Source organism: Salmo salar, chromosome 19 (genome assembly GCF_965601325.2).
Source record: "Salmo salar chromosome 19, fSalSal1, whole genome shotgun sequence".
NCBI lineage: Eukaryota > Metazoa > Chordata > Actinopteri > Salmoniformes > Salmonidae > Salmo > Salmo salar.
The window spans coordinates 84663722-84680937 of NC_138309.1; the positions used below are offsets into that span (position 1 = coordinate 84663722).

The following is a 17216-nucleotide window of genomic DNA, read 5'->3' on the forward strand; positions in this document are numbered from 1 at the left end:
AGCTCTCTCCTGTAGGCGTATAGGCCAACATTATCAAGGCACAAGGTGAGATTCAGATGCAGACTCAGGAGGCACATGGTAGGAGTCTTACAATGTTTAATAATCCAAAGGGGTAGGCAAGAAGAGAATGGTCATGGACATGCATGGTCCAGGAGTGGCAGACAGGCTCGTGGTCAAGGCAGGCAGAATGGTCAGGCAGGCGGGTACAGAGTCCAGAAACAGTCAAGGGTCAAAACCAGGAGGACTAGAAAAAGGAGAATAGCAAAAGGAGTACGGGAAAAAACACGCTGGTTGACTTGACTAAACATAGAGGACGAACTGGCACAGAGAGACAGAAAACACAGGGCTAAATACACTGGTACAGAGAGACAGGAAACACAGGGAGAAATACACTGGTACAGAGAGACAGGAAACACAGGGATAAATACACTGGTACAGAGAGACAGGAAACACAGGAGAAATACACTGGTACAGAGAGACAGGAAACACAGGGATAAATACACTGGTACAGAGAGACAGGAAACACAGGGATAAATACACTGGTACAGAGAGACAGGAAACACAGGGAGAAATACACTGGCGCAGAGAGACAGGAAACACAGGGATAAATACACTGGGACAGAGAGACAGGAAACACAGGGATAAATACACTGGTACAGAGAGACAGGAAACACAGGGAGAAATACACTGGCGCAGAGAGACAGGAAACACAGGGATAAATACACTGGGACAGAGAGACAGGAAACACAGGGCTAAATACACTGGTACAGAGAGACAGGAAACACAGGGATAAATACACTGGTACAGAGAGACAGGAAACACAGGGATAAATACACTGGTACAGAGAGACAGGAAACACAGGGATAAATACACTGGTACAGAGAGACAGGAAACACAGGGATAAATACACTGGTACAGAGAGACAGGAAACACAGGGCTAAATACACTGGGACAGAGAGACAGGAAACACAGGGATAAATACACTGGTACAGAGAGACAGGAAACACAGGGATAAATACACTGGGACAGAGAGACAGGAAACACAGGGCTAAATACACTGGTACAGAGAGACAGGAAACACAGGGATAAATACACTGGTACAGAGAGACAGGAAACACAGGGATAAATACACTGGTACAGAGAGACAGGAAACACAGGGATAAATACACTGGCACAGAGAGACAGGAAACACAGGGATAAATACACTGGTACAGAGAGACAGGAAACACAGGGATAAATACACTGGGACAGAGAGACAGGAAACACAGGGCTAAATACACTGGTACAGAGAGACAGGAAACACAGGGATAAATACACTGGGACAGAGAGACAGGAAACACAGGGCTAAATACACTGGGACAGAGAGACAGGAAACACAGGGATAAATACACTGGTACAGAGAGACAGGAAACACAGGGATAAATACACTAGGGAAAATAAGCGACACCTGGAGGGGGTGGAGACAATCACAGGAGCAGGTGAAACAGATCAGGGCGTGACAGACCTTGCTCTTCTGCAGAATAAACGAGTCGTGCATTCCACCACATTCATCCGCACATTAAGAGTGGAAGCCTCTTCTGTTCTTTTGAACTGGTATTTGGGATGGGCACTTTTATGACGATGTGGGTGACGTCTATTGCTCTGCTCGTTGCCGGAGTTTTTTGGCAAGTGTCCCGTTGCCAAAAAACCCCGAGGGTGGATAGCACTTGGATGTGCACCGGAATGGCATTTGTTAGCCTATCTAAAATATGTCTTTAATCCTCACAAAAATCCTATCAGATTGGTTTTGGGAATCGATATCTGATCTGTACTTTCTGCAAAAAAAAGTCCCACCTGTCTCTAAAAAATGAGCTCTCTGCTCAATGCAGCGTCTTCTACCGAGCGGGATCAGCCATTCCCCATGATCTAGTTTTTATAGTATTTAAACATTGGTTTCACTTTCACACGTGCCTCCTAATTTAACAAATGACTGTACCTTATATGGATTATTATCGTGACAAATGAACTGATGTAGTCAATTATATAGCAAGTATATGTATAGTAAGTATATGTTGCATAAATTCACTATGGAAATAAATATTCATAAATGAAACTTTTATACGCTCACAATTTCACACGTTTTCAACATGTACAGATTGGTTGAAGTGCTATAGAGACTGTTGTCCTTCTGGCAGGTTCTCCCATCTCAGCCAAGGAACTCTGTAGTTCTGTCAGAGTGGTCATTAGGTTCTTGGTCACCTTCCTGACCAAGGTCCTTCCTGCCTAGTTACTCAGTTTGGTCAGATGACCAGCTCTAGGCAGTCTGGGTAGTTTCATATTTTTTCAATTTCAAACTTTCAACACTCTAGAAATTGTTTTATACCCTTCCCAGATACAGTGGCTTTGGAAATGATTCAGACCCCTTGACTTTTTCCACGTTTTGTTACATAACAGCCTTGTTCTAAAATGGATTACATTTTTTTTTAAATCCTCAGAAATCTACACACAATACCTCATAATTATAAAGCGAAAACAGGTTTTTAGACATTTTTGCAAATGTATTAAAAATAAAAAACAGAAATACCTTATTTACATAAGTATTCAGACCCTTTGCTATGAGACTCGAAATTGAGCTCAGGTGCATCCTGTTTCCATTGATTCGAGTCCACGCTTTGGCCTGAATTGGAGTCCACGCTTTGGCGTGACGCTTTGGCCTGAATGCCAAGCGTCACGCCTGGAGGAAACCTGGCACCATCCCTACAGTGAAGCATTGTGGCAGCATCATTCTGTGGGAATGTTTTTCTGCGGCAGTGACTGGGAGACTAGTAAGGATTAAGGGAAAGATGAACGGAGCAAACTACAGAGAGATCCTTGATGAAAGCCTGCTCCAGAGCGCTCAGGACCTCAAACTGGGGCGAAGGTTCACCTTCCAACAGGACAACAACCCTAAGCACACAGCCAAGACAACACAGGAGTAGCTTCGGGACAAGTCTCTGAATGTCCTTGAGTGGCCCAGCCAGACCCCGGACTTGAACCCGATCGAACATCTCTGGAGAGACCTGAAAATAGCTGTGCAGCAACACTCCCCATCCAACCTGACAGAGATTGAGAGGATCTGCAGAGAAGAATGGGAGAAACTCCCCAAATACAGGTGTGTCAAGTTTGTAGCGTCATACCCAAGAAGACTTGAGGCTGTAATCGCTGCCAAATGTGCTTCAACAAAGTACTGAGTAAAGGTTTCTGAATACTTATGTAAATGTGTGATATTTCCAGGTTTAAAAAAAATATAAATTAGCAAAGAAATGCTTTGTTTTTATGGGGTATTGTGATGTCATTATGGGGTATTGTGATGTCATTATGGGGTATTGTGATGTCATTATGGGGTATTGTGATGTCATTATGGAGTATTGTGTGTAGATTGATGAGGGGGAAAAAAACAATTTAATCCATTTTAGAATAAGGCTGTAATGTATCAAAATGTGGAAAAAGTCAAGGGGTCTGAATACTTTCCGAAGGCACTGTGTCTTCCCCATCCCATGCCTGACCATCATGTCCCCTTCCTCCACCGTTTAGCACTATGCCTACTCATGGCTGTGTGTTCATCTATGCTCACTCAAGCAAACGTTCATATTGATAAATCTCACACTTTGAGTGGAAATGATCCCTTGCGTGGTTTACACACAGATTTCTGCCTACGCATGATTGATAAATGACGGCCCCTGGAGTGTAGTCCTGAAATTAAATGGGATACACTGTGTGTCATGGTACTCTGTGAGGGGAAACACTGTGAGTCATGGTACTCTGTGAGGGGAAACACTGTGAGTCATGGTACTCTGTGAGGGGAAACACTGTGAGTCATGGTACTCTGTGAGGGGAAACACTGTGAGTCATGGTACTCTGTGAGGGAAACACTGTGAGTCATGGTACTCTGTGAGGGGAAACACTGTGAGTCATGGTACTCTGTGAGGGGAAACACTGTGTGTCATGGTACTCTGTGAGGGGAAACACTGTGTGTCATGGTACTCTGGAAAAGGGGATAGACTTTGAGTCATGGTACTCTGTGAGGGGAAACACTGTGAGTCATGGTACTCTGTGAGGGGAAACACTGTGTGTCATGGTACTCTGGAAAAGGGGATAGACTGTGAGTCATGGTACTCTGTGAGGGGATACACTGTGAGTCATGGTACTCTGTGAGGGGGAAACACTGTGTGTCATGGTACTCTGGAAAGGGGGATAGACTGTGAGTCATGGTACTCTGTGAGGGGAAACACTGTGAGTCATGGTACTCTGGAAAGGGGGAAACACTGTGAGTCATGGTACTCTGTGAGGGGAAACACTGTGTGTCATGGTACTCTGTGAGGGGAAACACTGTGTGTCATGGTACTCTGTGAAGGGATACACTGTGAGTCATGGTACTCTGTGAGGGGAAACACTGTGTGTCATGGTACTCTGGAAAGGGGGAAACACTGTGAGTCATGGTACTCTGGAAAGGGGGATAGACTGTGAGTCATGGTACTCTGGAAAGGGGGATAGACTGTGAGTCATGGTACTCTGTGAGGGGAAACACTGTGAGTCATGGTACTCTGTGAGGGGAAACACTGTGAGTCATGGTACTCTGTGAGGGGAAACACTGTGAGTCATGGTACTCTGTGAGGGGATAGACTGTGAGTCATGGTACTATGTGAGGGGAAACACTGTGAGTCATGGTACTCTGGAAAGGGGAAACACTGTGAGTCATGGTACTCTGGAAAGGGGGAAACACTGTGAGTCATGGTACTCTGTGAGGGGATACACTGTGAGTCATGGTACTCTGGAAAGGGGGATAGACTGTGAGTCAGGGTACTCTGGGAGGGGATACACTGTGAGTCATGGTACTCTGTGAGGGGAAACACTGTGAGTCATGGTACTCTGTGAGGGGATAGACTGTGTGTCATGGTACTCTGTGAGGGGAAACTGTGAGTCATGGTACTCTGGAAAGGGGGATAGACTGTGAGTCATGGTACTATGTGAGGGGATAGACTGTGAGTCATGGTACTCTGGAAAGGGGGATACACTGTGAGTCATGGTACTCTGTGAGGGGATACACTGTGAGTCATGGTATTCTGGAAAGGGGAAACACTGTGAGTCATGGTACTCTGGAAAGGGGGAAACACTGTGAGTCATGGTACTCTGTGAGGGGAAACACTGTGAGTCATGGTACTCTGGAAAAGGGGATAGACTGTGAGTCATGGTACTCTGTGAGGGGATAGACTGTGAGTCATGGTACTCTGTGAGGGGATACACTGTGAGTCATGGTACTCTGTGAGGGGATACACTGTGAGTCATGGTACTCTGTGAGGGGATAGACTGTGAGTCATGGTACTCTGTGAGGGGAAACACTGTGAGTCATGGTACTCTGTGAGGGGAAACACTGTGAGTCATGGTACTCTGGAAAGGGGGATAGACTGTGAGTCGTGGTACTCTGTGAGGGGAAACACTGTGAGTCATGGTACTCTGTGAGGGGAAACACTGTGTGTCATAGTACTCTGGAAAGGGGGATAGACTGTGTGTCATGGTACTCTGTGAGGGGAAACACTGTGAGTCATGGTACTCTGTGAGGGAAACACTGTGTGTCATGGTACTCTGGAAAGGGGGATAGACTGTGAGTCATGGTACTCTGGAAAGGGGGAAACACTGTGAGTCATGGTACTCTGTGAGGGGAAACACTGTGTGTCATGGTACTCTGGAAAGGGGGATAGACTGTGAGTCATGGTACTCTGGAAAGGGGGAAACACTGTGAGTCATGGTACTCTGTGAGGGGAAACACTGTGAGTCATGGTACTCTGGAAAAGGGGATAGACTGTGAGTCATGGTACTCTGTGAGGGGATAGACTGTGAGTCATGATACTCTGTGAGTGGATACACTGTGAGTCATGGTACTCTGTGAGGGGATACACTGTGAGTCATGGTACTCTGTGAGGGGATAGACTGTGAGTCATGGTACTCTGTGAGGGGAAACACTGTGAGTCATGGTACTCTGTGAGGGGAAACACTGTGAGTCATGGTACTCTGTGAGGGGAAACACTGTGAGTCATGGTACTCTGGAAAGGGGGATAGACTGTGAGTCATGGTACTCTGTGAGGGGAAACACTGTGAGTCATGGTACTCTGTGAGGGGAAACACTGTGTGTCATAGTACTCTGGAAAGGGGGATAGACTGTGAGTCATGGTACTCTGGAAGGGGGAAACACTGTGTGTCATGGTACTCTGTGAGGGGAAACACTGTGTGTCATGGTACTCTGTGAGGGGAAACACTGTGTGTCATGGTACTCTGGAAAGGGGGAAACACTGTGTGTCATGGTACTCTGTGAGGGGAAACACTGTGTGTCATGGTACTCTGTGAGGGGATACACTGTGTGTCATGGTACTCTGTGAGGGGAAACACTGTGTGTCATGGTACTCTGTGAAAGGGGGAAACACTGTGAGTCATGGTACTCTGGAAAGGGGGATAGACTGTGAGTCATGGTACTCTGTGAGGGGATACACTGTGTGTCATGGTACTCTGTGAGGGGAAACACTGTGTGTCATGGTACTCTGTGAGGGGGAAACACTGTGTGTCATGGTACTCTGTGAGGGGATAGACTGTGAGTCATGGTACTCTGTGAGGGGAAACACTGTGTGTCATGGTACTCTGGAAAGGGGGATAGACTGTGAGTCATGGTACTCTGTGAGGGGAAACACTGTGTGTCATGGTACTCTGTGAGGGGAAACACTGTGTGTCATGGTACTCTGTGAGGGGAAACACTGTGTGTCATGGTACTCTGTGAGGGGATACACTGTGTGTCATGGTACTCTGTGAGGGGAAACACTGTGTGTCATGGTACTCTGTGAGGGGATAGACTGTGAGTCATGGTACTCTGTGAGGGGAAACACTGTGTGTCACGGTACTCTGTGAGGGGATACACTGTGAGTCATGGTACTCTGTGAGGGGTCAACCTCAGAGATCCTGTTTGTGAGGAACTACAGTTTGGTGGAGGAGGAATAATGGTCTGGGGCTGTTTTTCATGGTTCGGGCCCCTTAGTTCCAGTGAAGGGGAATCTCAACGCTACAGCATATAATTACATTCTAGACGATTCTGTGCTTCCAACTTTGTGGCAATAGTTTGGGGAAGGATGTTTCCTGTGTCAGCATGACAATGCCCCCGTGCACAAAGCGAAGTCCATACAGAAATGGTTTGTCGAGATCAGTGTGGAAGAACTCGACTGGCCTACACAGAGCCCTGACCTCAACCCCATCAAACACCTTTTGGATGAATTGTAACGCCGACTGCGAACCAGGCCTAATCGCCCAACATCAGTGCCCGACCTCACTAATGCTCTTGTGGCTGAATGAAAGCAAGTCCCTGCAGCAACGTTCCAACATCTAGTGGAAAGCCTTCCCAGAAGAGTGGAGGCTGTTATAGCAGCAATGTACCAACACCTAGTGGAAAGCCTTCCCAGAAGAGAGGAGGCTGTTATAGCAGCAACGTTCCAACATCTAGTGGAAAGCCTTCCAGAAGAGTGGAGGCTGTTATAGCAGCAATGTACCAACATCTAGTGGAAAGCCTTCCCAGAAGAGTGGAGGCTGTTATAGCAGCAATGTACCAACATCTAGTGGAAAGCCTTCCCAGAAGAGTGGAGGCTGTTATAGCAGCAAAGGGGGGGACCAACTCCATATTAATGCCCATGATTTTGGAATGAGATGTTCGACGAGCAGGTGTAGTGTACCTCAAACTATTCACACACACCAACACATTCTCTCTGTTTATCTCACTCACAACATTCTTTCTCACACTCTCACTCTGTTCCTCTCTCACACTCTCTTACACACACACACACACACATTTCGCTACTATGCAAATGTCCCTGGGTCTTAACAGAAGTGGTGGAGCATACTAATGAAAAGAATATGCAATTAGTCAGTTTAAAGAGCACTAGGCAATTTATTAAAACAGCAGCAATTTACAGAAGCAAAACATTCAATCCATTAAACTTTCTATCCATGAAACTACAATCATTTGTCTCATGTTGGCCTTGGACTTTGTGATTTTATCAGCCCTACTTCTTCACGGGGAAGATTTAGTTAGAATGGTTATAAATGAAAGCCTTGGAAATATGCTCCTGTAGGACACTGCATAAAGATTTCACTATACTGACCGGTGATCCAAGTACAGACGACTGTATATTTAATGAATACACATGCTTCATGCCCGTAGGTTTTTTAAAAATAATATAGGATTCTCAAATGAATGCATTGTTGGATTTGCTTAGTAGACAACCTTATCCCTTGTCGCCTTGAGTTGAAATGGTACAATCATACATTTAAATGGACATCGGCTCATTTTTGCAAGACGGAAGCTTCTTAAATGATGAATCCCCAAACATCACGAAGTGTAGGAACCAAAGCTGGAGATACGGGGAGTCTAACATTTAATATAGTAGAGACATGGGTAACTGATGTGAAATGGCTAGTTAGTTAGCGGTGGTGCGCGCTAATAGCGTTTCAATCAGTGACGTCACTCGCTCTGAGACTTGAAGTAGGGTTTCCCCTTGCGTTGCAAGGGCCGCGGCTTTTGTGGCGCGATGGGTAACGATGCTTCGTGGGGTGTCAGTTGTTGATGTGTGCAGAGGATCCCTGGTTCGAGCCCGGGTTGGGGCGAAGAGAGGGACGGAACCTACACTGTTACACATGGAACAGGACTGGAACAGCCTCAGAACCGGGTAAGACAGACGGCAATTAATGCTGAAGCGGGGAACAGAGCTGGGGAACAGACAGATATAGGGAAGGAAATAAACACAGGTGATTGAGTCCAGGTGAGTGCAATGAATCGCTGATGCGCGTGACGAGGAGAGCGGGTGTGCGTAATGATGGTGGCAGGATAACGCTTGGGAGCCTGGTGCCTTCGAGCGCCAGGGAGGGAGAGCGGAAGCAGGCGTGACAGGAAGGAGTTCCTGGTGGTAGAGGAGAGTTGTCCTCATCATCATCATAGTCTTTGTTTATTTATGACGGCATTGAACAACATGTCACTGCCGATTTGGAGAGAAGCCAAATGCATTATGGTCTGTACACGACTGGTCATTACGCTGTTCAGCTTCTATTACACACCATCATTGATTTAGCTGGTGTGTACCAGCTACGTAAAGGGATTACGAGCTTGGTGATGAAAACCACTGCGACCTGATTCAATTAAAGCCACTTTAGTAACTATATGACAAGGTTGTAATTCAGTCAAAGGTCCTTGTTCTGTCCCATAGCTTATCATATCTTTGTCCCTCTCTCATGTCTCTAGACGGTGGACATCCACAAGGAGAAGGTGGCCAGGCGAGAGATCGGGATCCTCACCACCAACAAGAACACGTCGAGGACCCACAAGATCATCGCCCCCGGCAACATAGAGCGGCCGGTGAGGTACATCAGGAAGCCCATCGACTACAACGTGCTGGACGATGTTGGCCATGGGGTCAAGGTGAGTTTTCTATTGCGTTATACATTGGGTTGGTCTGATCCTGGATGCTGATTGGTTAAAACCACATTCCAACAGTGATTTATTTCACGACACCCCATGGCTATGACGGTGAAATGCTAATTTACCGTTCTGAGAAATCACTGTTCCTCCACTTGTTTTACTTTCTTCTCTTCTACACTCTCTCTCTGTTTGTTTAGTTCCCTTTAACCCCTCCCCTTCTCTCCCTTTAACCCCTCCCCTTCTCTCCCTTTAACCCCTCCCCTTCTCCCCCTTTAACCCCTCCCCCTTCCTCCCTTTAACCCCTCCCTTCTCCCCCTTTAACCCCTCCCCCTTCCTCCCTTTAACCCCTCCCCTTCTCCCTTAACCCCTCCCCTTCTCCCCCTTTAACCCCTCCCCTTCTCCCCTTTAACCCCTCCCCTCTCTCCCTTTAACCCCTCCCCTTCTCTCCCTTTAACCCCTCCCCTTCTCCCCTTTAACCCCTCCCCTTCCTCCCTTTAACCCCTCCCCTTCTCCCCCTTTAACCCCTCCCCTTCTCTCCCTTTAACCCCTCCCCTTCTCTCCCTTTAACCCCTCCCCCTTCCTCCCTTTAACCCCTCCCCTTCTCTCCCTTTAACCCCTCCCCTTCCTCCCTTTAACCCCTCCCCCTTCCTCCCTTTAACCCCTCCCCTTCTCTCCTTTAACCCCTCCCCTTCCTCCCTTTAACCCCTCCCCCTTCCTCCCTTTAACCCCTCCCCCTTCCTCCCTTTAACCCCTCCCCCTTCCTCCCTTTAACCCCTCCCCTTCTCTCCCTTTAACCCCTCCCCTTCCTCCCTTTAACCCCTCCCCCTTCCTCCCTTTAACCCCTCCCCTTCTCCCCCTTTAACCCCTCCCCTTCTCCCCCTTTAACCCCTCCCCTTCTCCCCCTTTAACCCCTCCCCTTCTCTCCCTTTAACCCCTCCCCTTCTCTCCCTTTAACCCCTCCCCTTCTCCCCCTTTAACCCCTCCCCTTCCTCCCTTTAACCCCTCCCCTTCTCCCCCTTTAACCCCTCCCCTTCTCTCCCTTTAACCCCTCCCCTTCTCTCCCTTTAACCCCTCCCCCTTCCTCCCTTTAACCCCTCCCCTTCTCTCCCTTTAACCCCTCCCCTTCCTCCCTTTAACCCCTCCCCCTTCCTCCCTTTAACCCCTCCCCTTCTCTTCCTTTAACCCCTCCCCTTCCTCCCTTTAACCCCTCCCCCTTCCTCCCTTTAACCCCTCCCCCTTCCTCCCTTTAACCCCTCCCCCTTCCTCCCTTTAACCCCTCCCCTTCTCTCCCTTTAACCCCTCCCCTTCCTCCCTTTAACCCCTCCCCCTTCCTCCCTTTAACCCCTCCCCTTCTCCCCCTTTAACCCCTCCCCTTCTCCCCCTTTAACCCCTCCCCTTCTCCCCCTTTAACCCCTCCCCTTCTCTCCCTTTAACCCCTCCCCTTCTCCCCCTTTAACCCCTCCCCTTCTCTCCCTTGAACCCCTCCCCTTCTCCCCCTTTAACCCCTCCCCCTTCCTCCCTTTAACCCCTCCCCCTTCCTCCCTTTAACCCCTCCCCTTCTCCCCCTTTAACCCCTCCCCCTTCCTCCCTTTAACCCCTCCCCTTCTCTCCCTTTAACCCCTCCCCTTCTCTCCCTTTAACCCCTCCCCTCTCTCTCCCTTTAACCCCTCCCCTTCTCTCCCTTTAACCCCTCCCCCTTCCTCCCTTTAACCCCTCCCCTCTCTCTCCCTTTAACCCCTCCCCTTCTCCCCCTTGAACCCCTCCCCTTCTCTCCCTTTAACCCCTCCCCCTTCCTCCCTTTAACCCCTCCCCTCTCTCTCCCTTTAACCCCTCCCCTCTCTCTCCCTTTAACCCCTCCCCTTCTCTCCCTTTAACCCCTCCCCTCTCTCTCCCTTTAACCCCTCCCCTTCTCTCCCTTTAACCCCTCCCCTTCTCTCCCTTTAACCCCTCCCCCTTCCTCCCTTTAACCCCTCCCCTCTCTCTCCCTTTAACCCCTCCCCTCTCTCTCCCTTTAACCCCTCCCCTTCTCTCCCTTTAACCCCTCCCCTCTCTCTCCCTTTGTCTCTTTGTGTCTCTCACTGTGTCACTCTCATCCGCAGATTGCACCTAGCTAACCATGCAGACATATTCTCAGTAAGGGTTGATTTGATAGATTTCTACAAATAGAACTGGTGTTAGAAAGCTCTGTGAAAAAGGGTGAGCAGAGATGCATTTATGGGACATTTAAAATGCACTTAGTTCTAAATGGACCTCTTAATCGGTTTCTCCTATTTCTCTCTGATATTGAGATGGGCAGTTTCATGAAGCCGTGGTAGCACTGACATATTGGTTTCTTCTGAAGCATTCTCTCAAAGACATTCCTCTGTTTAGATGAAGCCCGTGATATGTTGCAAGCTAACACTTTATAGAATAGTTTAGTCCCTAAAGTTAACGTTAGGGGTCGTATAGGTTGCCATGACAGCGGCTCTATTGAAATCAGAACCCTGTTAGCCAGGGCCATTTTGAGACCTCCATCTCCCCCCAGAGCTCCCAAACCCCCCCATTAATCAACCAATCAATCGCTGCTGTCGGGCATGATTGGATTAAGTGGCCAGCGTTGTCGACCAGTTGAATGATGGGCCGGGATAAGGCAGGATAAAAGCCCATCATGCCACTCTCAATTTACTAGGCATCAAATCACATGGTTTGTGGGCTAATGTAACCTGAAAAGGCTTTTAAATTAGCATGTTCCCGACCGTGTTATCTAAGATGTTATTTACCATGATAATTCAACCGTGATTACACCAGGTTTAGATAGCTGGCTGCTAGATTCATTTACAGGTGACGTGGGCTAATTCAGTGACTACCAGTGACTGACATAACATGAGAAAAATTGCTGATGCGCGACCAGATTTCAAAATGGTACCTTTAGTATTCTACTATTCCAACTGTCAACAGTAAATTGAGACCCTGACTGAGTTCCAAAAGGGGGGGGGGGGGGGGGGGGGGGGAATTATCCACGGGCCTGCAAAAGGGGGACGGACCGCCAGTTGCCCACCCCTGATTTATATGAAGACATGGTACAGTATTTGCTAGTTGTTTGTTTTTTTAGCTTTTGAAGCGCTTTGAGATTTTTATAAATTATTATTATGTTGCTAAAAACATTTAGTAAGTAAACATTCACAAAACACTTAGGCATATTATTTTATTAAAATGGAAGACAAGCTAATAGAAAAATCGGATTCATTTAGATTGGCATGTACAAGAGTGTCTCGTTTCTCACTCACTCATGCACACACACACACACACACACACACACACACACACACACACACACACACACACACACACACACACACACACACACACACACACACACACACACACTAAGTAGCGAGGTCATGTATGTTGTAGGATCCCTGTGGTATGTGCTTCAAAGCATCATTAAGAGAGAAGTTGGGAGGACATAGAGAGAAGGGGGAGGACATAGAGAGAAGTCGGGAGGACATAGAGAGAAGGGGGAGGACATAGAGAGAAGTCGGGAGGACATAGAGAGAAGGCGGGAGGACATAGAGAGAAGTCGGGAGGACATAGAGAGAAGGGGGAGGACATAGAGAGAAGGGGGAGGACATAGGGAGAAGGGGGAGGACATAGAGAGAAGGGGGAGGACATAGAGAGAAGGGGGAGGTCATAGAGAGAAGGGGGAGGACATAGGGAGAAGGGTGAGGACATAGGGAGAAGGGGGAGGACATAGAGAGAAGTGGGAGGACATAGAGAGAAGTCGGGAGGACATAGAGAGAAGGGGGAGGACATAGAGAGAAGTCGGGAGGACATAGAGAGAAGGGGGAGGACATAGAGAGAAGGGGGAGGACATAGAGAGAAGTCGGGAGGACATAGAGAGAAGGGGGAGGACATAGAGAGAAGTCGGGAGGACATAGAGAGAAGGGGGAGGACATAGAGAGAAGTCGGGAGGACATAGAGAGAAGGGGGAGGACATAGAGAGAAGTCGGGAGGACATAGAGAGAAGGCGGGAGGACATAGAGAGAAGTCGGGAGGACATAGAGAGAAGTCGGGAGGACATAGAGAGAAGGGGGAGGTCATAGAGAGAAGGGGGAGGTCATAGAGAGAAGGGGGAGGACATAGGGAGAAGGGTGAGGACATAGAGAGAAGGGAGGACATAGAGAGAAGGGGGAGGACATAGAGAGAAGGGGGAGGACATAGAGAGAAGGGGAGGACATAGAGAGAAGGGGGGGGTCATAGAGAGAAGGGAGGACATAGAGAGAAGGGGGAGGACATAGAGAGAAGGGGGAGGTCATAGAGAGAAGGGGGAGGTCATAGAGAGAAGGGGGAGGTCATAGGGAGAAGGGTGAGGACATAGGGAGAAGGGGGAGGACATAGAGAGAAGGGGGAGGACATAGAGAGAAGGGGGAGGACATAGAGAGAAGGGGAGGACATAGAGAGAAGGGGGGGTCATAGAGAGAAGGGAGGACATAGAGAGAAGTGGGAGGACATAGAGAGAAGTCGGGAGGACATAGAGAGAAGTCGGGAGGACATAGAGAGAAGGGGGAGGACATAGAGAGAAGTCGGGAGGACATAGAGAGAAGGGGGAGGACATAGAGAGAAGTCGGGAGGACATAGAGAGAAGGCGGGAGGACATAGAGAGAAGTCGGGAGGACATAGAGAGAAGTCGGGAGGACATAGAGAGAAGGGGGAGGACATAGAGAGAAGGGGGAGGACATAGAGAGAAGGGGGAGGACATAGAGAGAAGGGGAGGACATAGAGAGAAGGGGAGGACATAGAGAGAAGGGGGAGGACATAGAGAGAAGGGGGAGGACATAGAGAGAAGGGGAGGACATAGAGAGAAGGGGGAGGACATAGAGAGAAGGGGAGGACATAGAGAGAAGGGGGAGGACATAGAGAGAAGGGGGAGGACATAGAGAGAAGGGGGAGGACATAGAGAGAAGGGGGAGGACATAGAGAGAAGGGGAGGACATAGGGAGAAGGGGGAGGACATAGAGAGAAGGGGGAGGACATAGAGAGAAGGGGGAGGACATAGAGAGAAGGGGAGGACATAGAGAGAAGGGGAGGACATAGAGAGAAGGGGAGGACATAGAGAGAAGGGGGAGGACATAGAGAGAAGGGGAGGACATAGAGAGAAGGGGGAGGACATAGAGAGAAGGGGGAGGACATAGGGAGAAGGGGGAGGACATAGAGAGAAGGGGGAGGACATAGAGAGAAGGGGGAGGACATAGAGAGAAGGGGGAGGACATAGAGAGAAGGGGGAGGACATAGAGAGAAGGGGGAGGACATAGAGAGAAGGGGGAGGACATAGAGAGAAGGGGAGGACATAGAGAGAAGGGGGAGGACATAGAGAGAAGGGGAGGACATAGAGAGAAGGGGAGGACATAGAGAGAAGGGGGAGGACATAGAGAGAAGGGGGAGGACATAGAGAGAAGGGGAGGACATAGAGAGAAGGGGGAGGACATAGAGAGAAGGGGGAGGACATAGAGAGAAGGGGAGGACATAGAGAGAAGGGGAGGACATAGAGAGAAGGGGAGGACATAGAGAGAAGGGGGAGGACATAGAGAGAAGGGGGAGGACATAGAGAGAAGGGGAGGACATAGAGAGAAGGGGGAGGACATAGAGAGAAGGGGGAGGACATAGAGAGAAGGGGAGGACATAGAGAGAAGGGGAGGACATAGAGAGAAGGGGGAGGACATAGAGAGAAGGGGGAGGACATAGGGAGAAGGGGGAGGACATAGAGAGAAGGGGGAGGACATAGAGAGAAGGGGGAGGACATAGAGAGAAGGGGGAGGACATAGAGAGAAGGGGAGGACATAGAGAGAAGGGGGAGGACATAGAGAGAAGGGGAGGACATAGAGAGAAGGGGGAGGACATAGAGAGAAGGGGGAGGACATAGAGAGAAGGGGGAGGACATAGAGAGAAGGGGGAGGACATAGGGAGAAGGGGAGGACATAGAGAGAAGGGGGAGGACATAGAGAGAAGGGGGAGGACATAGAGAGAAGGGGGAGGACATAGAGAGAAGGGGAGGACATAGAGAGAAGGGGGAGGACATAGAGAGAAGGGGAGGACATAGAGAGAAGGGGGAGGACATAGAGAGAAGGGGGAGGACATAGAGAGAAGGGGGAGGACATAGAGAGAAGGGGGAGGACATAGAGAGAAGGGGAGGACATAGAGAGAAGGGGGAGGACATAGAGAGAAGGGTGAGGACATAGAGAGAAGGAGGAGGACATAGAGAGAAGGGGGAGGACATAGAGAGAAGGGGGAGGACATAGAGAGAAGGGGGAGGACATAGAGAGAAGGGGGAGGACATAGAGAGAAGGGGGAGGACATAGAGAGAAGGGGAGGACATAGAGAGAAGGGGAGGACATAGAGAGAAGGGTGAGGACATAGAGAGAAGGGGGAGGACATAGAGAGAAGGGGGAGGACATAGAGAGAAGGGGAGGACATAGAGAGAAGGGGGAGGACATAGAGAGAAGGGGGAGGACATAGAGAGAAGGGGAGGACATAGAGAGAAGGGGAGGACATAGAGAGAAGGGGGAGGACATAGAGAGAAGGGGGAGGACATAGAGAGAAGGGGGAGGACATAGAGAGAAGGGGGAGGACATAGAGGGAAGGGCGAGGACATAGAGAGAAGGGGAGGACATAGAGAGAAGGGGAGGACATAGAGAGAAGGGGGAGGACATAGAGAGAAGGGGGAGGACATAGAGAGAAGCGGGAGGACATAGAGAGAAGGGGGAGGACATAGAGAGAAGGGGGAGGACATAGAGAGAAGGGGGAGGACATAGAGAGAAGTGGGAGGACATAGAGAGAAGTGGGAGGACATAGAGAGAAGGGGGAGGACATAGAGAGAAGTGGGAGGACATAGAGAGAAGGGGGAGGACATAGAGAGAAGCGGGAGGACATAGAGAGAAGGGGGAGGACATAGAGAGAAGGGGAGGACATAGAGAGAAGCGGGAGGACATAGAGAGAAGGGGGAGGACATAGAGAGAAGCGGGAGGACATAGAGAGAAGGGGGAGGACATAGAGAGAAGCGGGAGGACATAGAGAGAAGGGGGAGGACATAGAGAGAAGGGGGAGGACATAGGGAGAAGGGGGAGGACATAGAGAGAAGGGGGAGGACATAGAGAGAAGGGGGAGGACATAGAGAGAAGGGGGAGGACATAGGGAGAAGGGTGAGGACATAGGGAGAAGGGGGAGGACATAGAGAGAAGTGGGAGGACATAGAGAGAAGCGGGAGGACATAGAGAGAAGGGGGAGGACATAGAGAGAAGTGGGAGGACATAGAGAGAAGGGGGAGGACATAGAGAGAAGGGGGAGGACATAGAGAGAAGCGGGAGGACATAGAGAGAAGGGGGAGGACATAGAGAGAAGGGGGAGGACATAGAGAGAAGGGGGAGGACATAGAGAGAAGGGGAGGACATAGAGAGAAGGGGGAGGACATAGAGAGAAGTGGGAGGACATAGAGAGAAGGGGGAGGACATAGAGAGAAGTGGGAGGACATAGAGAGAAGGGGGAGGACATAGAGAGAAGGGGGAGGACATAGAGAGAAGGGGGAGGACATAGAGAGAAGGGGGAGGACATAGAGAGAAGGGGGAGGACATAGAGAGAAGGGGAGGACATAGAGAGAAGGGGGAGGACATAGAGAGAAGGGGGAGGACATAGAGAGAAGGGGAGGACATAGAGAGAAGGGGGAGGACATAGAGAGAAGGGGAGGACATAGAGAGAAGGGGGAGGACATAGAGAGAAGGGG

At 49.4% G+C, this 17216-nt stretch overlaps 1 protein-coding gene across 5 annotated transcripts in view; it reads left to right on the forward strand.

Annotated features, from left to right (window-relative positions):
- The window catches only part of LOC106579709 (abl interactor 1), a 123452-nt gene that overhangs the window by 53654 nt on the left and 52582 nt on the right, over nucleotides 1-17216 (forward strand). For all 5 annotated transcript variants that reach the window (XM_045702796.2, XM_045702797.2, XM_082966015.1 and 2 more), the window contains exon 3: nucleotides 9287-9463. In XM_045702796.2, the coding sequence (XP_045558752.1) occupies nucleotides 9287-9463 (177 nt within the window). The remainder of the gene's footprint in view (nucleotides 1-9286; nucleotides 9464-17216) is intronic.